General features: G+C 38.8%; 1 protein-coding gene and 1 long non-coding RNA gene across 4 annotated transcripts; both read right to left on the bottom strand.

Moving 5' to 3' along the window:
• Nucleotides 1-816: 816 nt before the first annotated feature.
• lamtor4 (late endosomal/lysosomal adaptor, MAPK and MTOR activator 4) lies at nucleotides 817-27,278 on the bottom strand. Of its 3 annotated transcripts, none has more exons than XM_062994497.1 (4): nucleotides 27,162-27,278; nucleotides 8,727-8,810; nucleotides 2,887-3,004; nucleotides 817-2,776 (listed from the first exon to the last, which is right to left on the bottom strand). In XM_062994497.1, the coding sequence occupies exons 1-4, from the start codon at nucleotides 27,162-27,164 to the stop codon at nucleotides 2,679-2,681; spliced, it is 303 nt and encodes a 100-aa protein (XP_062850567.1). In that variant the 5' UTR covers nucleotides 27,165-27,278; the 3' UTR covers nucleotides 817-2,678. The 3 variants fall into 3 exon arrangements, with proteins under 3 accessions (XP_062850567.1, XP_062850584.1, XP_062850575.1); XM_062994514.1 differs by lacking the exon at nucleotides 27,162-27,278 and adding an exon at nucleotides 9,820-9,888 and having other exon boundaries at nucleotides 8,727-8,807; XM_062994505.1 differs by lacking the exon at nucleotides 27,162-27,278 and adding an exon at nucleotides 9,820-9,880.
• On the bottom strand, nucleotides 24,347-26,887 carry LOC134312523 (uncharacterized). Its single transcript, XR_010011562.1, has 3 exons — nucleotides 26,775-26,887; nucleotides 24,655-24,755; nucleotides 24,347-24,541 (listed from the first exon to the last, which is right to left on the bottom strand). It is a non-coding gene; the product is annotated as an uncharacterized LOC134312523 (long non-coding RNA).
• Nucleotides 27,279-27,672: the final 394 nt, after the last annotated feature.

Below are 27,672 nucleotides of genomic sequence, written 5' to 3'. Positions count from 1 at the left end.
GTATGTAGAGAAACAGATAGACTAGTCAGTAATTGTAGAACTACAAAGTGCTTCTATGTGCTAAGTGGAGCTGATAAAATGGACAGTGAGTGTAGAAACAAGGAGGTGGTTTTAATGTTATGCCTGATCAGTGTGTGTGTGTATATACAGTATATGTATATGTATATATATATTTTTTTTTAATGTATTTTCTCCACTTTTCCTCCCGACTTTTAGCACGTCCAATTGTGTCATCCTTCCTCTCCACTAATGCCGGCCCCGGCTCTGATTTGAGGAGAATCAAGCTAACCCACACCCCCTCCGACATGTGGGCAGCAGCCGTATGCATTTTGTCACCTACACTACACAAGATCTGCTGTGGATCAGCTCTGTGTATGGAGAGACACACCCTGATTAACGCACTCCTTCCCCGCCCCTGTGCGATCAATCAAACGATCAATCAATCGTTCATGTGGTTGCTCAGCCCAGACGGCAGGCAGAGATGAGACTCGATATGATGTATTCGAGATCCCAGCTCTGGTGTGCTAGCGTGTGTTTTTACTGCTGCGCCACCTGAGCGGCCTTGGAACATCTATTGAGATAAAAAATTTGGGGCACTGCTGCTTCGATTGCAGCTCAGTTATACCAAGTATTGCTGCTTAATTTGCTAATGGGACAGCCGTAATAAAGGGTCACATTACACTAAAAAGAACTAGCCAATTCGTCAGCAGTTAATTCCAGGGCAGAAAAATGTGCCACACAAACCACTTGTGAACCCAACAAAGATATTTTGCCTCCACATTAAAATCAGGCTGATGGAAAGAAAAAACAGAGAAGAAGGAAGAAGGTTTTTTTTCTATTTAAGAATTGTTACCAAGAATTGATGCCATGATTACGTGAGGCATTTTTGTTGGTCCACAAATCCGACACATAATGAGAGACAATGAGTTCGAAGAGCTGCTGGTGGGTCCTGAGAAAATCGTAACATTTAAGGATGCTGCTGAAAATTTCCTTGGCAACTACTGAGCGCCAAATTACATCAAACTGGTTGACAACCTTCTTCAAGCTTACAAAGCGATAAAGTGCAATGTGTCATTAAAAATTCATTTCCTGCTTGATGCTTAATGCTGGCTAACGATTACTGGAAACTAATATGAGATTAACCAGATGTTGAGTACAAACAAAAATCAGCAGCAAAACACTTTTAGTTCAGTTGAACTAATGACATGTAAGATTTAAAAGTATTATAATCAGTAAAACTTAATCTCATGTTTCTCAGAATTTATATGTGATACAGTCAGAAACTATATGTGTTCAGCTCGAATGGGTCTATCACAATCACCAAAAATTTTCAAGGAAGCAAAACTTTTGCAAAAAAAGAAAAAAAAGAATTGTCGTCCAGTGTTATTAGGTACACCATCATATTATTTGGCTTTGTTGGAAATCAGTTATTGACTGTAGCTCATAATTTATCAGCGCCCATGTCCAGTTTATCAATAATAAGAGACCACCTTTGACCAGGTATCATTTGTGAAGTTTGGGACACATCACAAGTGACACTGAAATTGTAGTGGAATAGAAGTCTGTTTGAGGCTGGTAGGAGTAAATTAAGTGCATTTGCATTGATGAGATTTTTAAACAGCAAATTGCACTTGATACTAACTCTGCACACACAACCATGCTATTACCATATCATACACACAGATTAAAATCCAGGGTATGAGGGTTGTATAAGAAACCATGTACACTAAAATACACACATTGTAGAGACAAATAAACATTCAAAACTTTTTGGAAATAAATGTAATTGGCTTTTCTGGGCATTACTTCCAAAAATCAGATTGGAATTAACATATGAAATTAAAATTTCTTTTAAATCCTAAAGAAAAGGACCTGGCGTTAAGATGCCAAACTCTTCAAGCACAAAAGTGATTTAATTAACCTTATTTATTTAATAGATGAATTTTAGTCCAACACAATCTGAAATCAGGATGTGACAAGTATTATCTGGGAAAAAGTTACATCTCCACTACTTTTGGAGCAGACCCAGAAATAAGTGGCTTGTGACAACTTTTATAATGTACTTGCTAGCTATTATCATTGAAGACACTAGTAAATCTGAATAAATAGAACATATTTACAGGTACAAGCTGTATGGGTAATGATGTATGGGTGATAAATATTTCTTGAAAAGGTAAATGTAAAAAAAAAATTACACCCCCCCATCCCGCCCCCAGCATATCTCACCCTGACTGGAGAGGGCCCAGGCTGTCTCCCTGACACGTGCGCAATAACACATTGCTTTTTTTCACCTGCTGGGGATGGGGTCATTTTCCCACCCCTACAGACACACTAATCGAGGCACCCAGCTGGCTAATAGCTGAGATTGGAACTAGAGAGCATAAAGTAAAAAAAAAATGTTCAGATAAAAAAATGCCTGAACAACATTACAATGCATCATTAAGTTGTATAAACCCACTATCCTACTATAACTTAAGTTAAATTGAATGTCAAGTGCCACCAATATCAGTAAAATCCAAATAAAATGAAAAATGTAATGTATGATTCCATTTCTTATTCTAAGAGAAAACTAAGTATTTTAATCATTAATAATTTGCCTTTAGGAGGTGTAATGTAAGAATTTTTTTTGCATTTCTTTGTGTACACACTGTCTTTCAACTTGCATCTTCCTCTTAGCACTAGACAGTTACAGGATCCCGTTGGTTGTTCTGGCGTTTCACTACAAACACTTTCTGTCCGGAGATGGTCACAGCATAAACATAGTCCTCAAACATTACTGTGGACGGAGTTAGAGAGTGGCATTACAATGTTGCCTTTGCACTTAGCAGGGACACAATTTTGGTAGCATCATATATCTCTCTCATACATAAAAAATATTAATCTTACCTGACATGCGTTTAAAAGGTGGCTCTGCTGCCCCATGAAGCCTGAACCGACATGCTGTTCGGACCATCTGCATGATCACACCTGCAGTGTGCTCATCATTCTCCAGTTCTCCTGAAGACTGACAGAAACAAAGCAGTGCATATGTGGTTCAGTGACTTGGAACTATACATTGATGAGCCACATCATTAGGACCACCCCCTAAAAATGAGCATGGCAATGCCGATTTTGTACCAATTGTGCAGGTCACAGTCAAGAATATACACTATATGGCCAAAATTACTTGGACACCTGACCATGAGCTTGTTGGACATCCAATTTCAAAATCAAATGGTATTAAAATAGAGTGACCTCGAAGTTAACTTTTCAGTGCACATCAATTAATGTGAATCTATTTAAAATCATATTAAGTTCAGCAGTTCTAGGATGACTTTCCTCACAATTACATAGTTGCATATTACTGTAAAAGCCATGGTCCACAAACAGCTTTTAAAGCATCAAAAGGTTAGCATTGTTTAACTATCAATCAGGAGAGGGGTACAAAAAATTTCCAAGGCCATGCATACACTATGGAACACAGTAAAGACGGTCATCAACAAGTGAATAAATTATGGCACAGCAGTGACATTACCAATGACCAGACATCCCAAAATTGTTGAAAAAAAAAAGAAAAAAAGAAATTGGTCTGGTAAGCTGCCAAAAGGCCTACAGCAACATTAAAGGAGTTGCAAGTATTTCTGTGAAGTACTGGTTGTGTACTTCATGTGACAACAATCTCCACTATTCTGGGCTGTGGAGTAGGGTGGCCAGAAAAACATCCAAGCTACATAAAGTCTACATCAAATCTGCTAAAAGCATGTGGGAAAATGTGTTCACAGTAACACAGTTATACAGTATAATAACACGGTTCCAAGTAGGGCTGGGCGATATATCGATATTTTAAAAATATCGATATATTTTCATACGCGATATAAGATGAGACAATATCGCATATATCGATATAAATGTTGCATTCCAGTTAGATCCGACAGTTCGTCTTTCTCTTCTCCCAGTTTGTCTCTGCACATGTTCACCTGCCCCGCCCCTCTCCCTCACTGAACACAACTCGCCCCTCCCCACCGCTTCACCAGTAAGTCCTGCAGGCAGCGATAGCATGGAGACGGATAAAGACATGACAGAAGCTATCGAAGAGGAGCTGTTTACTAAAAAGAAAAATAATGACTAATTTTGTAATTATTTGGAGATGGTTCGAATTCAAAGTGTCAGATGAGCAGCAGAATAATGTATTCTGTAGAGAATGCCGAAAACAAGTCCAGATAAAAGGTTCCAGCTCCGTGTACCTTCATTCGTTTTTCACTTCAAATCCCAAAGTTAAAAAACAAGAAAACGAGTCGTTATTCGTTTCAAAAACCAACACAAGCGCATGCACGCGCTGACATGCACGTATTTACTTCACATTAAGTGTTGAGAAAGTAATAATAACGTAACGGTGCGTCTCCTGTTGTTCTGACTCTTGTGTTTGTATATGTGATGTGCATATATTTGCTCTATCTGTAAAAACAAACATTATGGGGATTTCTGTACTGGATGTTGTACGTGGTTGTGTTAGTTTATACTGGACGATCGCCCGACGTCCGACACGTCATTTATTTATTTATCTTCTATTATAGTATTTCTTGTTGTCGGCCAATAAACAACCAAACATTATTAAATTGCATGAACTAACTCTGCAGTAAACAAGGAGCAAACAGCAATTAAACAGCAAATAAAGCTGTTAAATAATAATAAAGTGCATGAAGAAGAACGCTGATTAAAATGCATTAAATGTTGTAATAGTTACACAGTAACATGAACGATTAGTTCTGCCTGTATTACAGAACTGAGTTCTATACAGTAAAAGAAAATATTAATGTAAATGTTAATGTTGTGGCGACATATACATAAAATAATGTATAAAGTCCAAACATGGGGGGGTGGGGGGTTAACGAGGGGTTTACTTTAACGGGGTTTTACTTTTAATGTCACACAAGCTCAGCCGGAAACCGTGTCATTCCAACATCTTCCCTACACACTCGCTCCCTGCGCCCTATAGTACACTTAACATTCTTAAAGGGCCAGACAATATATTTGTAATTCACGTTAGACAACAGGAGATGCCTTAGAAAACAACTTTTTTTTTCTTAGAATAGCTCTTTTTTTTTTTTTTAAGCAAAAATAATTCTTGTGTGAAGCTTCCCCAGCATGAATATTAATAAAAGTGCCTGTAAAAAAATTGGAACATGTAGCTTTGTCTCAGAAGTGTCTTTTTGTTATTACCTTATGGAATAAAAAAATATCGAGATATATATCGTATATCGCCATTCAGAAAAAAATATCGAGATATAATTTTTGATCCATATCGCCCAGCCCTAGTTCCAAGTATCATTCAATTTTGGAACAAAAGCCAAAAATGCAGAGGACCTTTACCTTGCAGCACAACAACCACCCAAATCTGTGGGATGACCTAAAAAGGGCTGTACAAAGGAGATGCGCTCATCAAATTTTAAGCGATTTTGCAAGGAAGTGTGGGCAAAGACTGCCAGTCAAGATGTGCCATGCTGATAGACCAAAACCAAAAAAGACTGGACACTGTCATGAAGTGCTAATAATTTCCTTGCATAAAATCATTGGCACTTAGGATTTTTTGCAATTCAAGCTTTAAAGAAGCTACATTTGTTTTGTTTTTTTCTTAAGCTGCATTCCCTAAAAATTTCTTTTTACCATTCTGCTGATGGTAGTAGGGCTGTCGCGCTAACCGCAATTTTGAAATACCGCGGTATAGACCAGCCAACCGCAGGGCATGCCAAGCAACCGCAACACCGCGATCTTCAAGTTTTATCTTTCTTTCTTTTTTTTTTTTTGTTGCAGGGTCCATCTTGTTTTACGCGTGCATTCGGGCGTAATAAATGTTAAATGAAATCATAATGAAAATGAGCAAAGAGCGTCATTTTCCCGCAAACTGTTCACATCCGTTGCTGCTGAGTGTCAGGCTTTGTGTTTTAAAATGGAAACAATGGCAACATTAATTATAGGCAAGTTTATTAATGATCAAATTGAGTTCACACTCAATAAAATACTTGTAATTTAGACTATATTTAAACAGCCTTGGCGTACTAAAACACTTAATGACGGTTAATATGGCATTGCAGCCTGCAAATATTCTCTTGCTGGCTTGCTGGAATGATTTAAATGTATTTTTTCGTTGAATAAAAATGTATTGAAACAAATAATAACTTAAAATGTAGTATATATTGTTATGTTAATTATACCTACTAAATAGATAGTTAATAGTGGCGCGACAACCGGGCTAGATATCCTCTGCTCTCTAAAGTCGCATGCAGGTACAGTACGTGTGTATTAGCGCAGCGAGCACCATCAGAGAGAGTTTTAGTGTAGCTACCCCACTCAGATCCTCTCTGGAACCACATCAGGTGAACATGTTGGTTTTTCTAGCGCGCATGATAACGCAGGTTTAAGGTCTTACACACTTTATTCTATTTTTTTTTTTACCATATTTTGATTAGATGTGCATTTAAAATATTTTGACTAAACACTTTTTTTTCGTTTTACAGTATATATCTATCCTAGGCTAGAAGCTAAATTTAAACCTTTTTTTAATAGAGAAAAGACGTGCATTCTTATTGCGCATCTTAGCTCTGTTCTGTATTTAACAATAAACACACATTTGATTTGTCCTAAAGCTGTCTCATCTTTGTCATTATAAAGCAATAATATACCGAATCATAGCCTAACAATAAAGCTTGTTTATATAGCTCTAAAATCCAGATAAATTAAGTAATTTTCCAAAAAAAAAAATAATAATAATAATTTTATATATATGTTGCGATAATATCGCATACCGCGGTGTTGAGCCGCCTAAATATCGAGAGGGGAAATTCTTTCACCGCAACAGCCATAGATGGTAGGGTTTGTGTTTGGTGCAGACCCCATGAAGCCATGGACCCCAGTTGTCAACAAGGCACCGAGTGGGATGGTGGTGTTTCCATACTGGTGTGGGATGTGTTCTCATGGCATAGATTGGATCCACTGGTCCGCCTTAATGCTTCGTGACCATTTTGGAGCCCTTCATTGACTTAATGTACCCCCACAATGATAGGATATTCCAGCAGGATAATGCACTAGATGGCAGACCATACTTTATTCAAGTCTAAACTTGAGTGTAATTGTGGCTTTCTAACTGCCTAATCTATAGGGTGGGCCATTTATATGGATACACCTAAATAAAATGGGAATGGTTGGTGATATTAACTTCCTGTTTGTGGCACATTAGTATATGGGAGGGGGAAAACTTTTCAAGATGGGTGGTGACCATGGTGGCCATTTTGAAGTCGGCCATTTTGGATCCAACTTTAGTTTTTTCAATGGGAAGAGGGTCATGTGACACATCAAACTTATTGAGAATTTCACAAGAAAAACAATGGTGTGCTTGGTTTTAACGTAACTTTATTCTTTCATGAGTTATTTACAAGCTTCTCTTTGTTTACAGCCATTGACATGTCGCAGAGCTTAACACGTGAGGAGCGGATAGAAATTGTGTTGATGTCTGGTGAACGCAGTACCCGGGTCATTGCAGCAGATTTCAATGCAAGACACCCTACGAGACCACCCATCTCCCATGCTACAGTTAGCAAACTGCTTGCCAAGTTTCGTGAAACTGGTTCAGTGTTGGATTTGCCAAAATGTGGACGCATGAAAACTGTCACTAATGAAGAAACATCAGTGGCTGTCCTAGCTTCATTCAGCAAGAGCCCACAGCGTAGCAGTCTGACACTAACCCACATTGGATAGATCCCTCCAAGACTGTTGGAACACAAAAATTGATGGTATGGTGTGGTATATGGGGTACAAAGATAGTGGGGCCATTCTTCATCAATGGAAACCTCAAGGCCACTGGATATTTGAAATTGCTACATGATGATGTGTTTCCCTCTTTATGCACTGAAGCTGGCACGTTCCCTGAGTTTTTCCAGCAAGATGGTGCACCACCACATTATGGGTGTCAGGTCTGAGCATTCCTAGATGAACAGTTTCCTGGAAAGTGGATTGGTCGTCGTGGGCCAGTTGAATGGCCCCCAAGGTCTCCCGATCTGACCCCCTTAGACTTTTATCTTTGGGGTCATCTGAAGGCAATTGTCTATGCTGTGAAGATACGAGATGTGCAGCACCTGAAACTACGGATACTGGAAGCCTGTGCTAGCATTTCTTCTGTGGTGTTGCTATCAGTGTGTGAAGAGTGGGAGAAGAGGGTTGCATTGACAATCCAACACAATGGGCAGCACTTTGAACACATTTTATAAGTGGTCAGAAACTTGTAAATAACTCATGAAAGAATAAAGTTACATTAAAACCAAGCACACCATTGTTTTTCTTGTGAAATTCTCAATAAGTTTGATGTGTCACATGACCCTTTTCCCATTGAAAAAAGTTGGATCCAAAATGGCCAACTTCAAAATGGCCGCCATGGTCACCACCCATCTTGAAAAGTTTTCCCCCTCCCATATACTAATGTGCCACAAACAGGAAGTTAATATCACCAACCATTCCCATTTAATTTAGGTGTATCCATATAAATGGCCCACCCTGTACAAGCACCACAAGGGTATCTGCACCTAGATTATGTTTAAAGTACTTAACCATTCATATCCAAAGGTGCCATTAGTTACTGTATTTTAAAGTGTCTGTATTTACAACACTAATGCAGGTGTACACGTTGTGTAGTACAAGTGAGAATTTCTACTAAATATTGTGTTCTGATGTGTTATCTGAACAGACCAAAAACTTACTGCAAGTACCCCATCTTCACTGATCACCAAATAACCCAGCTGGTCTGGTATTCTCTCCAAACCCTGGGTCAGTGCTGTAGTCTGCTTCAGTTATAGAAGAAAAGAAAATTAAAGTGTAAGGTATGACGATACCCTCAGTATGAAACCATTATTAACAGGATGTGACGGTAACATCAGTACACTGACAGTGTGCCATACATTTATGATCATTTATGTAAATGAATTTTGTATTAATGTGTTGGGCTGGGTGGCATGGTGGGATAGCTGATAGATCGATCTTTGTCTCTGGTGAATAAGTAGTTTGGTATGTCTTCCCACATGACCTCAAAGGTTTTTTAGTGGGATTTTGTTCTACACTGAACTGCTCCTAGGTGTAAGTGAGTAAACAAGTAAATATGTGTCTTATGTCCTGCTATAGTGTATTTGTCTTGCGTCTAATGTTTTCCGTTGGCGCCGGACACAACGCGGCCCTGACCAAGATTTAAAGGTCAGTAAAAATAAAATTAGGGTAAAATGTATGTATAGGGGTCAACAAAACAAATAAATACCACTGTAAACTATACATCTTTCTTGTTTAGCACCACTTACACGAAAAGTCAAATCTCATTTACTCCTGTAAAGTGAGGAAAACAATAAAAAAAATATATATATAAATAAAAGAAAAAAGGGCAGCTGAAAAGGCATTTATTAAGAGATATTGTTAATTTGTGATTCTACTGTTGTGTGAATTCCTGTTAACGTTAGCATTGTATATGGAGCGAGTTACCCAGTGAATATTGAGCTTCTATTTTAGACTGACTTGTAAAAAGTGAGGCTCCTGCGGGTAAGACTCTACCCCGGACACTAACATACGAACATGAGTGCAGCTACATGACAATGACATTTAAATACCAAAAACCTGTCAAAATCAGTAAATGCTATACTGTGACCTTACATGTTACATACCAATGAGACAAATAAGCTAAATGTAGCAAAATTTTAAGCACAGTATAGCAAACGTTCTTAAACCACGACTATAGAATAACGACTTTAAACTTAACATCGGTCACAGAAAAAAACATGTACAAATATAAACCAAAACAAGTACACAGACCATTTTGAGCTCAGTGTTGTAATCTGGAAGCTACAAACGATTAGCGCATCTCACGTGATGTTTAACTCGTTCTACTTCTTTGGTAATAAGAGGGCAACACCTAAATGTTACGACGTATTACCACCATCTACTGGACTGAAATCTGGCTCCTAATGTAGATAGACGGATTTATTGTCATCGCTCAGTACAGGTACGTGGCAACGAAATGCATTGTGCAAAAGAACATCAGTAAACTTATATATCTATGTTTAGTATAATAATTATAATTATAGCTATTTACATATACGGTATTAGGTCCAGGGCCAGAGTGGGCCCCTTTTTCAGCCCAGGAGTTTTATGCCCAAACCCGGCCCACTTTTTCCATGGAGGATGAATTTGAATAAATAAAACAGCAGCTAGCTCTTTCAATGCCTTTTTATTGGGTATACGTTCAGGTATATGTTGGTTAGTTAACAGAAAACACTTCACTTAAACATGTTTAATTCAAATTTAAATCAGATAAAGATTTAAAAGGTAAAAAAATGTGATAAAGATGAAAACGTATTTACATTTGTACAGGAGCAATAAGTTGAAATAAAAAAAAAAGAGGTGCTCTATTGTTAGGTTTACACTAAACTCTTAAATAGCTTCACTACACACATATTTAGTAGGCTACATACAGCATCAAAAACCTCCTAAACAGTGCACTGGTTTCTGCAACTTTATTAATAACGGTGTTATTGTCTATAGACATGAGAATTTCCTTCTCTGTGTACATTAACATGAAGGCCTCCAAGGGGTCCTGTTTACCTATTTCATTTGGGCTGATTTTAATGCATTTTCAGCATTCTGAATATCTGGGTACTGGGTATCATTTAGAATCTATCCATCACATCTGTTCTGTGTGCAACTTGTTACATAAAATTGTTTTTTAGTTAATTTTTATTTTCTCTACTCGTCTCTGTAGTCCTGGCCTCTCCATGCCTACTCGGTTCACCAGCAGGATCAGACTGGCTCTGAGGCTAAAAAAAAACCATTTCATTAAGGGTTAGCCTATTTTGCTGAATAACATAACATGCTTGAAGTTTTTTTTTTTAGCCTATATTATGATGGTGTAAAATTGATAATGATTTAGGCTATTTGTCTCCATTTGTTAAAATAAATTAGGCTATCGTGCTGACATCTTTCTAAAGGTTTGAACAATTTAACATACATCATGTATATTCTCTACGTTACATTTTACATTACAAATAACTATCTTAGTTTAAATAACTTTGTTAGACTATCCTCTACCTGTCCCTTCAGTAGTCATGGCCTCCTCGGGATCATCAGTACAGTAGCGTCAAAAACATTCCATTAATGAGTTAGGCTGTTTAATATAGTACACTTCAAATTATGTTTGTTAAATATGATATAACGCTCTTATTTTGATATGGAATGTTATGTGTATATGGTTCAGCAGCCAATCACACTGATGTGATATAGTGTGTGATGTAATGACGCATCCTGTTAGTTGAGTGGAGCATACACAAGAGAGCGGTCATGCCCAAGTTCAGTTCTGTGTTTATAATAAAGAAAAATGACTGAAAAACTCTGCTCCGTTTATTATTCGCCACGTAGGTTAAGTCTGCGCCAGTAAGATAGTCACCTCAACAGGTTATGGGCCCAGAGACGAAGATTAACGAGCGTGAGTAGTTAGTTAAGCGCGACGTATTACGCGGAAAAGTAAAGTTTGGAGCTGAGGAGAAAATTAGCGGGCTCGTGGTGAAGATGGCTAGCCGAGCCACTGGAGCTCCAGCACCACAGCTGTTGTTCGACGGATCTGAGGAGAAATACGACCTGTGGGAAGCAAGGTTTTTGAGCTGCCTACACATCCTGAAGCTAAAGGGGACAATATTAGAAGAACCAGATCAGCCAAACGACGATGACCGACGAAAGAATGCCGACTGCTACGCCGAACTGGTAAGGCTAATCGATGACAAAAGCCTTTCGCTAATCCGACATGAGGCTGCTGAAGATGGCAGAAATGCACTGAAGATACTGCGAGAACATTACGCTGGTAAAAGTAAACCGAGAATCATTAACATGTACACATCGCTGACAAAGTTGCGCATGGAAGAAAAAGAGACTGTTACTGATTATCTGATAAGGGCAGAGAACATTATCACAGCGTTAAGAGAAGCGGGGGAAACCTTCAGTGATGGACTGATCGTGGCCATGGTGCTAGGCGGGCTACCAGATTCGTTCAAGCCGCTAGCGGTGCATGTGACACAGAATGAGGATAATGTCACGTTCGCCGACTTCAAGAGAAGGCTGCGAGTTTATGAAGAATCGGAGAAAATGAAAATGACAGAACAAAGTACAGACAATGTGATGAAAACGTATGCAAGACAGGGCAAAGGGCAAAGCAAACCAGAAAATAGAAGAAAAGATGACGATGCAGACATTACGTGCTATAAGTGTGGAACAAAGGGACACAGAGCGCGAAAATGCTACAGACGAGTCTGGTGCAGCCATTGCAAGAACGCCACGCATGCAGAGTCCCTCTGCAAGAAGAAGCATGGGCAAGATGACGCCAGGAAATTCGCGGAGGAGCAAGATGGAGCCAACGATTCCATCTTCATGGCCAACTACGTCCAGAGAGAGAGACCACCGGGCCACATGAAGAAGAAGGGGATCATGGTGGACGCGGGAGCGACTTCTCACATCGTCAACGACATCAGCAAGTTCGAGAGCTTCGACCACTCGTTCCAGCCAAGCACCCACTTAGTGGAGTTAGCGGATGGAAGCAAGTGCAGCGGGATGGCGCAACAGAGAGGAACCGCGGTGATCCACCTGCTGGACAGCAGGGGACAGCAACGCAGAGCGCAGCTCCGGGATGCGCTCTACATGCCTACAGGGGTTGGACAAAATAACTGAAACACCTGGTTTTAGACCACAATAATTTATTAGTATGGTGTAGGGCCTCCTTTTGCGGCCAATACAGCATCAATTCGTCTTGGAAATGACATATACAAGTCCTGCACAGTGGTCAGAGGGATTTTAAGCCATTCTTCTTGCAGGATAGTGGCCAGGTCACTACGTGATGCTGGTGGAGGAAACTCGCTTCTCCAAAACACCCCAAAGTGGCTCAATAATATTTAGATCTGGTGACTGTGCAGGCCATGGGAGATGTTCAACTTCACTTTCATGTTCATCAAACCAATGTTTCACCAGTCTTGCTGTGTGTATTGGTGCATTGTCATCCTGATACACGGCACCGCCATTGGATGCACATGGTCCTCCAGAATGGTTCGGTAGTCCTTGGCAGTGACGCGCCCATCTAGCACAAGTATTGGGCCAAGGGAATGCCATGATATGGCAGCCCAAACCATCACTGATCCACCCCCATGCTTCACTCTGGGCATGCAACAGTCTGGGTGGTATGCTTCTTTGGGGCTTCTCCACACCGTAACTCTCCCGGATGTGGGGAAAACAGTAAAGGTGGACTCATCAGAGAACAATACATGTTTCACATTGTCCACAGCCCAAGATTTGCGCTCCTTGCACCATTGAAACCGACGTTTGGCATTGGCACGAGTGACCAAAGGTTTGGCTATAGCAGCCCGGCCGTGTATATTGACCCTGTGGAGCTCCCGACGGACAGTTCTGGTGGAAACAGGAGAGTTGAGGTGCACATTTAATTCTGCTGTGATTTGGGCAGCCGTGGTTTTATGTTTTTTGGATACAATCCGGGTTAGCACCCGAACATCCCTTTCAGACAGCTTCCTCTTGCATCCACAGTTAATCCTGTTGGATGTGGTTTGTCCTTCTTGGTGGTATGCTGACATTACCCTGGATACCGTGGCTCTTGATACATCACAAAGACTTGCTGTCTTGGTCACAGATGCGCCAGCAAGACGTGCACCAACAATTTGTCCTCTTTTGAACTCTGGTATGTCACCCATAATGTTGTGTGCATTGCAATATTTTGAGCAAAACTGTGCTCTTACTCTGCTAATTGAACCTTCACACTCTGCTCTTACTGGTGCAATGTGCAATTAATGAAGATTGGCCACCAGACTGGTCCAATTTAGCCATGAAACCTCCCACACTAAAATGACAGGTGTTTCAGTTATTTTGTCCAACCCCTGTACATACCCACACGACATCTTCTCGGTGTCGAGAGCAACCAACGGAGGTGCGACGGTGATCTTCGAGAAAGGGGACAATCGCATACTCACCAATGACGGTCGCAGGTTTGACATACATGAGAGTGGTAACTTGTATTATTTACCTACTGTTAAGAATGATGTTGACCAATTGAAAGTGTGTCATGATGTCCAGACCTGGCATCAGATATTAGGTCATTGTAATTTTGAGGATGTGAAAAATTTACAAGGTGTGGTGAAGGGCATGGAGATTAAGGGAGGTTCATCTGGGTTGAATATGTCATGTGAGGTGTGCACACAAGGGAAATTCACACAGACACGAAATAGGGAACCAGATAGGAAAGCAAAAAGGCCCCTAGAGCTAGTACACACTGATTTAGCAGGCCCCATGCGTACTCCGAGCATGGAAGGGCACCGATATGTGCAGTCTTTTACAGATGATTATTCAGGCACTATGTTTGTGTACTTTCTCAGATCCAAAAGTGACACAGTCAAGGCCACAGAGAAATTCTTGGCAGACGTAATCCCCTACGGGCAAGTCAAGTGTATCCGTTCAGATAACGGCACTGAATTTACAGGTCACGACTTCCGGACACTGTTAACCAGAAACAGGATTAGACACGAGACGTCTGCGCCTTACTCACCCCACCAAAACGGTACTGCAGAAAGAGGTTGGAGAACACTCTATGAAATGAGCAGATGCCTACTGATTGAAAGCGGGTTACCTGATAACATGTGGAACTACGCTGTTCAGACCTCAGCATATGTGAGGAATAGGTGCTACAATAGGCGCACAAAGAAAACAGCATACGAGCTGTTCACAAGAAATGTACCCAATCTGTCCAGATTGCAGAAATTCGGCTCCGCGTGTTTTGCTTACAAGCAAGAGAAAGGAAAAATGGAATCGCGATGTGATCAAGGGGTTTTCATAGGCTACGACAAAAACAGCCCGGCGTACTTAGTATACTACCCAGACACAGAGAAGGTCCAAAAGCATAGATTGATAAAATTCACAACAAAGACGACAAACGAGAAAGGTACACAAACAGTTCAGTCACAAACAGGTAATGGGAACATACATACCATGGTTGACAACACTGATGAGAGGGTTGATGAGAAACCTGAAAATGCACAAGGTCAGAGTGTTCAAAATGGTAGTGTTGGTGCTTCACCTGAAAAGACTGAACGTACCCAGCCAGGTGAAGTCACAGAGACTGTTTACAGAAAGAACCCACCAAGAGCCAAAAGGAGACCAGCTCACCTGCAGGACTATGACACAGGTGAAACAGGGGACAATCTAAACACTTGCATGGACTTTTGTTACAGGGCAGTGTGCGATGTGCCTCATACTTACCAGAATGCCATTGCGTCAATCAAAGCAAGGCAGTGGAAAGCTGCCATGAGAGAGGAGATGCAATCTCTCGAGGAGAACGAAGTCTTCACCCTGACCCAGTTGCCACCGGGCAAACAGACAGTGGGGGGTAGATGGGTTTATGCGCTGAAAACAGAAATTGATGGGTCTGACAAATACAAGGCAAGGTACGTAGCAAAAGGCTACAGTCAGAAACCAGGTATAGATTACGACGAAACATTCTCACCCACAGCCGACATGACAAGTGTGAGGGTTGTGATGCAAAAAGCAGTTCAGGATAACTTAGTATCACACCAGATGGATGTTAAGACAGCTTATTTGCACGCTCCAATTGATTGTGAAATTTATATGGAGCAACCTGAGGGTTTTGAAGAAAAATCAGACAAGGGTGAGAAGCTAGTGTGCAAGCTTCGAAAATCCATTTACGGATTAAAACAATCGGGGAGGAATTGGAATGCGATGCTGCACACATGCTTGGTTGAGAATGATTTCGTCCAAAATTTTGCTGATACATGTGTTTACACACGGGAAAGAAACAATGAGAAAGTAATCCTAATAATTTGGGTTGATGATCTCATCATTGCTGCCAACAATGAGAATGTGATGAAAAAGGTGAAGCGGATGCTCACTGAGAGGTTCAAAATGAAAGACATGGGAAAACTGAAACATTTCCTAGGGATCGATTTTGAACAAACAGATGGTATAGTAATAATGTCACAGGAGAGATTTGTGAACAAGGTTTTAGACAGATTTGACATGCAGAACTACAAGCCTAGAGAAACACCATGTGAACCTAAACTAGAATACACAGAAAATGCAAAGGAAATGCAAGAACCAAGAAAATACAGGGAGGCTGTAGGAAGCTTAATTTACTTGTCCACATGCACGAGGCCAGACATTAGTTTTGTGGTCAGTAAACTCTCCCAGCATTTTGCTGAACCAACTGTTAAGCACTGGAACACTGTTAAACACGTGTTCAGATACCTCAGAGGTACAATGGAAAAGGGATTGTACTTCAGGAGAAATGACACTGAAAAACTAGGCCTAAGAGTCTACAGTGATGCTGATTGGGCATCAGATTCGACCGACAGACGAAGTACGTCAGGGTATTGTGCCAGTTTAAGTGAGGGTAGCTCTTTGATATCCTGGAAAACAAGAAAACAACCAACAGTAGCTTTATCAACATGTGAGGCAGAATATATGGCCTTAGCATCAGCCATACAGGAAGGCATTTACCTAGAGCAATTGCTTAGTGGTATTGACAATTATCAGTATGCACAAACAAAGGTGTACGAAGACAACCAAGGTGCTATAGCATTGGCCAAAAACCCTGTAAACAGACAGAGGTGTAAACATATTGACATTAAGTACCACTTCATAAGGGAAAATGTAAATAATGGAAGGTTTATTTTGGAGTATTGTCCTACTGAGCAAATGATTGCTGATGTTTTGACCAAGCCAGCTACTAAGCTGAAATTGAGAAGCTTTACAAGACACATGTTTGGTAATTGAATGTAATGAGTTATATTTTCTGGTTTAATAAATTGTTGTTTTGTTTTCTATGTGATGCAATGGAATAAGAGTGAGTGGGGGTGTTAAATATGATATAACGCTCTTATTTTGATATGGAATGTTATGTGTATATGGTTCAGCAGCCAATCAATCACACTGATGTGATATAGTGTGTGATGTAATGACGCATCCTGTTAGTTGAGTGGAGCATACACAAGAGAGCGGTCATGCCCAAGTTCAGTTCTGTGTTTATAATAAAGAAAAATGACTGAAAAACTCCGCTCCGTTTATCAGAATCAGAATCGGGCTTTATTGGCCAAGTATGCTCACACATACAAGGAATTTGCTTTTGGTTACACAGATGCTTGCAGTGCACGAAAAATACAATACAGACAATCTTATTCACACAGCTCACTCTCTCTAACACACACATTCATACCTGTAAACATAGAAAACATTGTAAACATTTAGCATGTGCAATTTACATTGTAATTTTAAAAAGGTGCAGTTTTGTGCAATATAAAAACTATAGAAAATATAAAAATATATAAATATGAAATGCAAGTAAAGGTGAAAATCCTGTGTATGCCATTACATAAATGAAATAGGTAGTTTTTGATGTGCAAGTGTCCCGAGTATTAACAGTACAGTAGTGTTCAATTGTTCATGAGCGTAATGGAGTTTGGATAAAAGCTTCTCTGTAGCCTGGTCGTTCGGGTCTTCATGTGGCTGAAGCGTCGGCCTGATGGAAGGCACCGAAACAGGTGATGACCAGGGTGAGACGGGTCAGTGATGATTTTCTCTGCACGCTTCCTGGTTCTGGAGGCATGCAGGTCCAGCAGTGTGGGCAGCTTTACACCGATGGTCCTCTCTGCAGACTTGATGATGCGCTGCAGTCTCTTGGGGTCATGTTTTGTGATAGCGCTGCCCCACACTGTGATGGATGTGGTGACGATGGACTCTATGATGGCTGTGTAGAACTGCACCATCAGCTCTTGGGGTAGGTTGAACTTCCTCAGCTGGTACAGAAAGTACATCCTCTGTTGAGCCCTCTTGATGATGGAGTTGATGTTGCTGTCCCACTTCAGGTCCTTGGAGATCCTTATGGAGTCCTTATTATTCGCCACGTAGGTTAAGTCTGCGCCAGTAAGATAGTCACCTCAACAATGTTTATTATTTTCAGCTTGAAACTGGATATTTGTGATTAATGGTGTGTATTGGGTTCTACAAAATCCACTGACTGATGTGTTACGGAGAATTCAGTTCCCCCTGTTTCCCCTTTAACGCGCATGTGCAAAAATCATGACGTTTTTTTCTGTCGCTTCGTTGAGCATCGGTTTATTTGGAATATGTATTTATAGCGGTATGTTCTTTATAAATTTCATGATGTATGTTAGGTAGTTTGTGATTAAATACATACTTTAAAGTACTGAGTGAACTACTGTCAGGGGTTTTAGTGCTCCACCGCAGCAGGTTTTCACACTGCTGTCTTCAGCCTTGCTGTCAATCAACTAGAATGAACGTGTCAGATTTATTTGTAAATAAATCCTAATACAGGACATGCTCTTATTCAAACACTAGTTTGTTTCTTCTCGTTTTGTCACACAAGATAAAGTTTTGGTGCAGATACAAATAAACTATATCGCACAGGACAATAAGTAGTCTGTTATTATTTAAGGTTACTCATCTCAGCTGCACTACCATTTACTTTCAAGAATAGTTTCATTCATGGTGATCTCTCTTGTTCATTTAAACTTTACAAACTTCGTCCATGTGATTTTAAAATTAACAAACAGTATGTAGAACAAGTTTAACCTATAGATCAGTCCATTACACTAACAACACAGGGGGGAACACATTTACCTGGAGGCCTGGGGAATATGGTTCCCCACATGTATATTACTGTGTGTGTATTCATAAAACACTACAGTGATGCTGGTGATGTATTTAACTGTTGTCATTATGTAGAACAAGTTTAACCTATAGATCAGTCCATTACACTAACAACACAGGGGGGGAACAGATTTACCTGGAGACCTGGGGAATATGGTTCCTCACATGTGTATTACTGTGTGATGATTTTTTTTTTTTTATTGCAAACTACAGGCACACAAACAAACAAAATATCTGTATTAGAAATTAGTGTTAAACTAAATTATGCATATATTACAATTATGCAAATATATAATAAAGAAATCCACCTCAATGCAAAGTAAAACTTAAGTACTTGAAAAATTAACATATTTATAGCTCAATACAAATTTTTTTTTTAAACTAAATAAAATAAAATCTGACATGTGCAAATTTATTTGGGGATTGACTAGCATCCCATCCATAGTGCACTCCTGCCGTACGTCCAGTTTTCCCAGGAACAGTTCTGGATCCACCACGGCCATGACCAGGATAAAGCAGTTACTGAACAGATATGAATGATTAATTTACTATCTACTTTTTAAACAAACTAAAAGAGCAACATAAAATAAAATACAGCAACAAAGCAAACTTTTTAGAAATAACGTCCCAGTTAACCTTGGTCTAATCTTCAGTACATGCACAATGAAGGTCTTCCTCTACTGGTGGGTTGCCAACACATGACTGGTGGTACCATCTGTCACATCCATCACAGGCAATCTCAATGATCACACAGTCCTTCAATTGATCAATAAAAAGTCACACAATAGTTTTATGGTTACATTAGACTTCTCAATTACAAGTGTAGCTATAATAGAGAGATCACTTTATTAATCCCAGAGGGAAAGTCAAGGACATACAGGTCCTTCTCAAAAAATTAGCATATTGTGATAAAGTTCATTATTTTCCATAATGTAATGATAAAAATTAAACTTTCATATATTTTAGATTCATTGCACACCAACTGAAATATTTCAGGTCTTTTATTGTTTTAATACTGATGATTTTGGCATACAGCTCATGAAAACCCAAAATTCCTATCTCAAAAAATTAGCATATTTCATCCGACCAATAAAAGAAAAGTGTTTTTAATACAAAAAAAGTCAACCTTCAAATAATTATGTTCAGTTATGCACTCAATACTTGGTCGGGAATCCTTTTGCAGAAATGACTGCTTCAATGCGGCGTGGCATGGAGGCAATCAGCCTGTGGCACTGCTGAGGTGTTATGGAGGCCCAGGATGCTTCGATAGCGGCCTTAAGCTCATCCAGAGTGTTGGGTCTTGTGTCTCTCAACTTTCTCTTCACAATATCCCACAGATTCTCTATGGGGTTCAGGTCAGGAGAGTTGGCAGGCCAATTGAGCACAGTAATACCATGGTCAGTAAACCATTCACCAGTGGTTTTGGCACTGTGAGCAGGTGCCAGGTCGTGCTGAAAAATGAAATCTTCATCTCCATAAAGCTTTTCAGCAGATGGAAGCATGAAGTGCTCCAAAATCTCCTGATAGCTAGCTGCATTGACCCTGCCCTTGATAAAACACAGTGGACCAACACCAGCAGCTGACATGGCACCCCAGACCATCACTGACTGTGGGTACTTGACACTGGACTTCAGGCATTTTGGCATTTCCTTCTCCCCAGTCTTCCTCCAGACTCTGGCACCTTGATTTCCGAATGACATGCAAAATTTGCTTTCATCCGAAAACAGTACTTTGGACCACTGAGCAACAGTCCAGTGCTGCTTCTCTGTAGCCCAGGTCAGGCGCTTCTGCCGCTGTTTCTGGTTCAAAAGTGGCTTGACCTGGGGAATGCGGCACCTGTAGCCCATTTCCTGCACACGCCTGTGCACGGTGGCTCTGGATGTTTCTACTCCAGACTCAGTCCACTGCTTCCGCAGGTCCCCCAAGGTCTGGAATCGGCCCTTCTCCACAATCTTCCTCAGGGTCCGGTCACCTCTTCTCGTTGTGCAGCGTTTTCTGCCACACTTTTTCCTTCCCACAGACTTCCCACTGAGGTGCCTTGATACAGCACTCTGGGAACAGCCTATTCGTTCAGAAATTTCTTTCTGTGTCTTACCCTCTTGCTTGAGGGTGTCAATGATGGCCTTCTGGACAGCAGTCAGGTCGGCAGTCTTACCCATGATTGCAGTTTTGAGTAATGAACCAGGCTGGGAGTTTTTAAAAGCCTCAGGAATCTTTTGCAGGTGTTTAGAGTTAATTCGTTGATTCAGATGATTAGGTTAATAGCTCGTTTAGAGAACCTTTTCATGATATGCTAATTTTTTGAGATAGGAATTTTGGGTTTTCATGAGCTGTATGCCAAAATCATCAGTATTAAAACAATAAAAGACCTGAAATATTTCAGTTGGTGTGCAATGAATCTAAAATACATGAAAGTTTAATTTTTATCATTACATTATGGAAAATAATGAACTTTATCACAATATGCTAATTTTTTGAGAAGGACCTGTATGTCGAGGGCCAAACAGGGTCAATATTAATTGATTATGGCCACGCCAGCTCCACAAACAAGGCAAACTGGTTTACTGCTAATGCATGTTAATAGATTATCTGCCTACCACCTGTCTTGAAAACCCTGTGTCCATAGTCCACGTTTTGTTTTGCCATTTCTTTTGGACGGCTTGTTTAAATGTAAATAAAAGTAAAGAGGGTTAGACACAGTTCCAGCGCTGGGAAGGAAGGGTTTTGGGTGTGCAATGCTTACAAATACCACTGCCTGGCCTGAAAGATTTTCCTCTCTGCTCCCCCAAAACACAAAACAAGCAAAGTATAGTCTGACATTTTAAATTACATCATATGAATCAAAATGGGGTCGAAAAAGAAAAAGTTTTACGAGGTGAATAAAGCGTAATATTTACTTGCAAGTTTAACCTAACTCTTTACAATTACAGATCTATAATTTACAAACAAATGTTTACATTTCTGGTCTTTTTAAGTTATAAATTTTTTATGGGGCTACATTTTAAATCATACCTATCTAGTAAAGAAAACAATCTCAAGAATTACGTGACTTTGAATTAGACCCCCATACAATTAGTTGTATTTTAAGTATGTTGAATCTATCACAAAATTATTAGCACTAAATTAAGTAAACAAAATGTAGGTAAATTAGCGAGATGTTCTGCATCTTAAATAAAAAAAACATTGTAGTTATACAAAAAGATTAAAACCGTAAGTAGCCTATATGCAAAATGTATAAATCTGGTTAGCTTTTTACCTGATGTTGATAGATTACCATATTTAAAATAATAGTGGTTTATTTGAATAAACAGTGAAATAAAAATTATTTTATTAATTTTACTCATTTCATGACTTCTGGTATGTTGACATTAAGAAAAGGGTAATTACAACAAAACAAATAGTAATCCGTTCTGGGAACATTAGTTTTTGGTTCCCCAGGAAAGTTTTCTTTACGGAAATAGAAGGTTCCCCAACGTTCCCGAAACCTTAAAATTATTGAAACCTTTAAGGGAACCTTGTACTAACCTTTAAATTATTGAAAACTTTAGACAAGAAAACCTCACTTTCTAGTTGTGCTAATGGAGAGTTCTGCTTGCTATATACAGTACGTACACTGCAAAAAATGTGGAGTAAGATTTACATTAAAAAAACGTAGGAAAGTTTTTCCATGTACAAACTGCTAGTAAATTTAACAGACCATATATTCAAGTAAAAGTTACTCACAATTCTATCTGGATTTTACTAGAAATTCTTCAGTAAAAGTTACTTTGCTACACACTGCTTCAAGTATATTTTAATAGGTGTATCTTAGTAGATTTTACTTAAACATTGCAGCACTAAAAGCATTAAAACATGGCTTATAAAATGCTATATTATATATATTATTAAAATACTATATTATAAAATGCAAAACAATTTTACATTATTCAATTCAACATCAATGATTACCATATACAAAAACCACTATAACAGACAGACAACATTTTTTGTCAAACTTTTTTTATTTGTTTTGCTCAATTAATGGAAATGCATTTTTTACTTACAGTTCAGTGGACAAAATTTCTTTCAAACAGCGTGTTTTCTAAAGTCTCACTCGCTACACAAAAGTAAAAAATGTAAATGGAAAACAAACTATAAAAGTGTCACAGTGTAAGGACAAAATAAATGATATCAATCTTTCAAACATTTTTCTGAAAACTTGCAGTCAGAAACACTCGCTCCAGGTGGACTGACTAGTTATCCTCCTGTACTCATCTTTCAACTAAGACAAAGATTAAAAAAATAACATAAGGTAGTAATTATAAAGTTTATGTAGACCTCAGAATGTTATGTTACATATTATAATTCAATTTTACTTTCTCAAGGTTTGCTCACAGGTTGCCTAATAATGCACATTTGTATTTGAAAGACCAGGTGTTACGGAGAATTCAGTTCCCCCTGTTTCCCCTTTAACGCGCATGTGCAAAAATCATGACGTTTTTTTCAGTCGCTTCGTTGAGCGTCGGTTTATTTGGAATATGTGTTTATAGCGGTATGTTCTTTTCACATTTCATGTTGTATGTTAGGTAGTTTGTGATTAAATACATACTTTAAAGTATTGAATGAACTACTGTCAGAGGTTTTATTGCTCCACCGCAAGTCAGAGGTTTTCACACTGCTGTCTTCAGCCTTGCTGTCAATCAACTAGAATTAACGTGTCAGATTTATTTGTAAATATATCCTAATACAGGACATGCTCTTATTCACACACTAGTTTAAGGTTATTCATCTCAGCTGCACTACCATTTACTTTCAAGAATAGTTTCATTCATGGTGATCTCACGTTCATTTAAACTTCACAAACTGCATCCATGTGATTTAAAATTAACAAACAGTATGTAGAACAAGTTTAACCTATAGACCAGTCCATTACACTAACAACACAGGGGGGAACACATTTACCTGGAGACCTGGGGAATATGGTTCCCCACATGTATATCACTGTGTGTGTAATTATAAAACTCTACAGTGATGCTGGTGATGTATTTATCTGTTGTTATTATGTAGAACAAGTTTAACCTATACACCAGTCCATTACACTAACAACACAGGGGGGAACACATTTACCTGGAGACCTGGGGAATATGGTTCCCCACATGTATATCACTGTGTGTGTCATTATAAAACTCTACAGTGATGCTGGTGATGTATTTACCTGTTGTTATTATGTAGAACAAGTTTAACCTATACACCAGTCCATTACACTAACAACACAGGGGGGAACACATTTACCTGGAGACCTGGGGAATATGGTTCCCCACATGTATATCACTGTGTGTGTAATTATAAAACTCTACAGTGATGCTGGTGATGTATTTACCTGTTGTTATTATGTAGAACAAGTTTAACCTATAGACCAGTCCATTATACTAACAACACAGGGGGGAACACATTTACCTGGAGACCTGGGGAATATGGTTCCCCACATGTATATTACTGTGTGATGATTCTTTTCTTTTTTTTAATGCAAACTACAGGCACACACACATTTTAAGAACAAAATATCTGTATTAGAAATTAGTGTTAAACTAAATTATGCATATATTACAATTATGCAAATATATAATAAAGAAATCCACCTCAATGCAAATTAAAACTTAAATACATATTTATAGCTTAATAGAAATATATATATTTTTAAACGAAATAAAATAAAATCTGGGATGGTGCCCTGGGATTGACTAGCATCACATCCATAGTGCACTCCTGCCGTACGTCCAGTTTCCCCAGGAACAGTTCTGGATCCTCCACGGCCATGACCAGGATAAAGCAGTTACTAAACAGAAATGAATGATTAATTTACTATCTACTTTTTAAATAAACTAAAAGAGCAACATAAAATAAAATACAGCAACAAGCAAACTTTTTAGAAATAACGTCCCAGTTAACCTTGGTCTAATCTTCAGTACATGCCGGACAATGAAGGTCTTCCTCTACTGGTGGGTTGCCAACACATGACTGGTGGTACCATCTGTCACATCCATCACAGGCTATAATAGATAGATCACTTTATTAATCCCAGAGGGAAAGTCAAGGACATATATAATAGCATGGTGCAGTCAAAAAGCCAATAAAATTAAGGCATTATTACTATTTCTTTGGTACCACCAGACCAAGGTTAACTGGGACGTTATTTCTAAAAAGTTTGCTTGTTGCTGTATTTTATTTTATGTTGCTCTTTTAGTTCATTTAAAAAGTAGATAGTAAATTAATCATTCATTTCTGTTTAGTAACTGCTTTATCCTGGTCATGGCCGTGGAGGATCCAGAACTGTTCCTGGGGAAACTGGACGTACGGCAGGAGTGCACTATGGATGTGATGCTAGTCAATCCCAGGGCACCATCCCAGATTTTATTTTATTTCGTTTAAAAATATATATATTTCTATTAAGCTATAAATATGTATTTAAGTTTTAATTTGCATTGAGGTGGATTTCTTTATTATATATTTGCATAATTGTAATATATGCATAATTTAGTTTAACACTAATTTCTAATACAGATATTTTGTTCTTAAAATGTGTGTGTGCCTGTAGTTTGCATTAAAAAAAAGAAAAGAATCATCACACAGTAATATACATGTGGGGAACCATATTCCCCAGGTCTCCAGGTAAATGTGTTCCCCCCTGTGTTGTTAGTATAATGGACTGGTCTATAGGTTAAACTTGTTCTACATAATAGCAACAGTTAAATACATCACCAGCATCACTGTAGAGTTTTATAATTACACACACAGTGATATACATGTGGGGAACCATATTCCCCAGGTCTCCAGGTAAATGTGTTCCCCCCTGTGTTGTTAGTATAATGGACTGATCTATAGGTTAAACTTGTTCTACATAATAGCAACAGTTAAATACATCACCAGCATCACTGTAGTTTTTTATAATTACACACACAGTGATATACATGTGGGGAACCATATTCCCCAGGTCTCCAGGTAAATGTGTTCCCCCCTGTGTTGTTAGTATAATGGACTGGTCTATAGGTTAAACTTGTTCTACATAATAACAACAGGTAAATACATCACCAGCATCACTGTAGAGTTTTATAATTACACACACAGTGATATACATGTGGGGAACCATATTCCCCAGGTCTCCAGGTAAATGTGTTCCCCCCTGTGTTGTTAGTATAATGGACTGGTCTATAGGTTAAACTTGTTCTACATAATAACAACAGGTAAATACATCACCAGCATCACTGTAGAGTTTTATAATTACACACACAGTGATATACATGTGGGGAACCATATTCCCCAGGTCTCCAGGTAAATGTGTTCCCCCCTGTGTTGTTAGTATAATGGACTGGTCTATAGGTTAAACTTGTTCTACATAATAACAACAGGTAAATACATCACCAGCATCACTGTAGAGTTTTATAATTACACACACAGTGATATACATGTGGGGAACCATATTCCCCAGGTCTCCAGGTAAATGTGTTCCCCCCTGTGTTGTTAGTGTAATGGACTGGTGTATAGGTTAAACTTGTTCTACATAATAACAACAGATAAATACATCACCAGCATCACTGTAGTGTTTTATAATTACACACACAGTGATATACATGTGGGGAACCATATTCCCCAGGTCTCCAGGTAAATGTGTTCCCCCCTGTGTTGTTAGTGTAATGGACTGGTCTATAGGTTAAACTTGTTCTACATACTGTTTGTTAATTTTAAATCACATGGATGCAGTTTGTGAAGTTTAAATGAACGAGAGATCACCATGAATGAAACTATTCTTGAAAGTAAATGGTAGTGCAGCTGAGATGAATAACCTTAAACTAGTGTGTGAATAAGAGCATGTCCTGTATTAGGATATATTTACAAATAAATCTGACACGTTAATTCTAGTTGATTGACAGCAAGGCTGAAGACAGCAGTGTGAAAACCTCTGACTTGCGGTGGAGCAATAAAACCTCTGACAGTAGTTCATTCAATACTTTAAAGTATGTATTTAATCACAAACTACCTAACATACAACATGAAATGTGAAAAGAACATACCGCTATAAACACATATTCCAAATAAACCGACGCTCAACGAAGCGACTGAAAAAAACGTCATGATTTTTGCACATGCGCGTTAAAGGGGAAACAGGGGGAACTGAATTCTCCGTAACACCGGGACTACAGCCTCAGACAGATTTATTTTTAAGTAGCAAAACAGGCTTTCATAATCATTAGACAAAAGAACTATTTTAGAACCAACGTTTTAAGCACACGTTCATTAAACGGAACAAGTTATCCCGATTAATATAACTACATAACATTATTTCTGCCATGCTAACGGATGCTAATTTGGAGTCAATAGTGTAGAAAGTTAAACACATTTAAAATATTTATAATATTAACTGGCACGGTAATATAATTTCTTAAAACATGACAACTTACCATAAAACAGTCCCCTTTGGCCAAAGTATGTCCTCAACAACCGAAAAACTTTGTGGTGAGAAGAATTGAGAAGATTCAAAAGTCTCAGCAGCTCGTTTTGCACTCCGTGTGTGTGAAACGTGTCCGAACTTGCCAGGCAATGCGCATGCGTGGAACATAAAGTAATATTTACTAGAAGTTTTTAGTTTTGCTTTGCTTCAATCCAAGAAATAAAAAACATAGTTAATTTTACTTGGTATTTAGAATAAAATTTACTAATGTATTTGATAACAAATAATTACAAAGAAACACCAAGTAACACACTAAATTATATGTGACATTCTTAAGTAGCAGGACTGTACTAGAATATTCTTGTATAAATCTTCACTCTAGTCAAAAAAATCATTTTTTGCAGTGTAGAGCTAATTTCTCTCACTGGATCATGAGAAAACCTTCCGGGAACGTTACTGGAACGATACTTTATACACATAAGAAATAAAACCTTATACAAGCTTTAACTAACGTTCTCTGT

The sequence above is a fragment of the Trichomycterus rosablanca genome, chromosome 1 (assembly GCF_030014385.1).
Source record: "Trichomycterus rosablanca isolate fTriRos1 chromosome 1, fTriRos1.hap1, whole genome shotgun sequence".
In the NCBI taxonomy this organism is placed as follows: Eukaryota; Metazoa; Chordata; class Actinopteri; order Siluriformes; family Trichomycteridae; genus Trichomycterus; species Trichomycterus rosablanca.
This window is presented reverse-complemented; position numbering and strand designations above follow the sequence as displayed.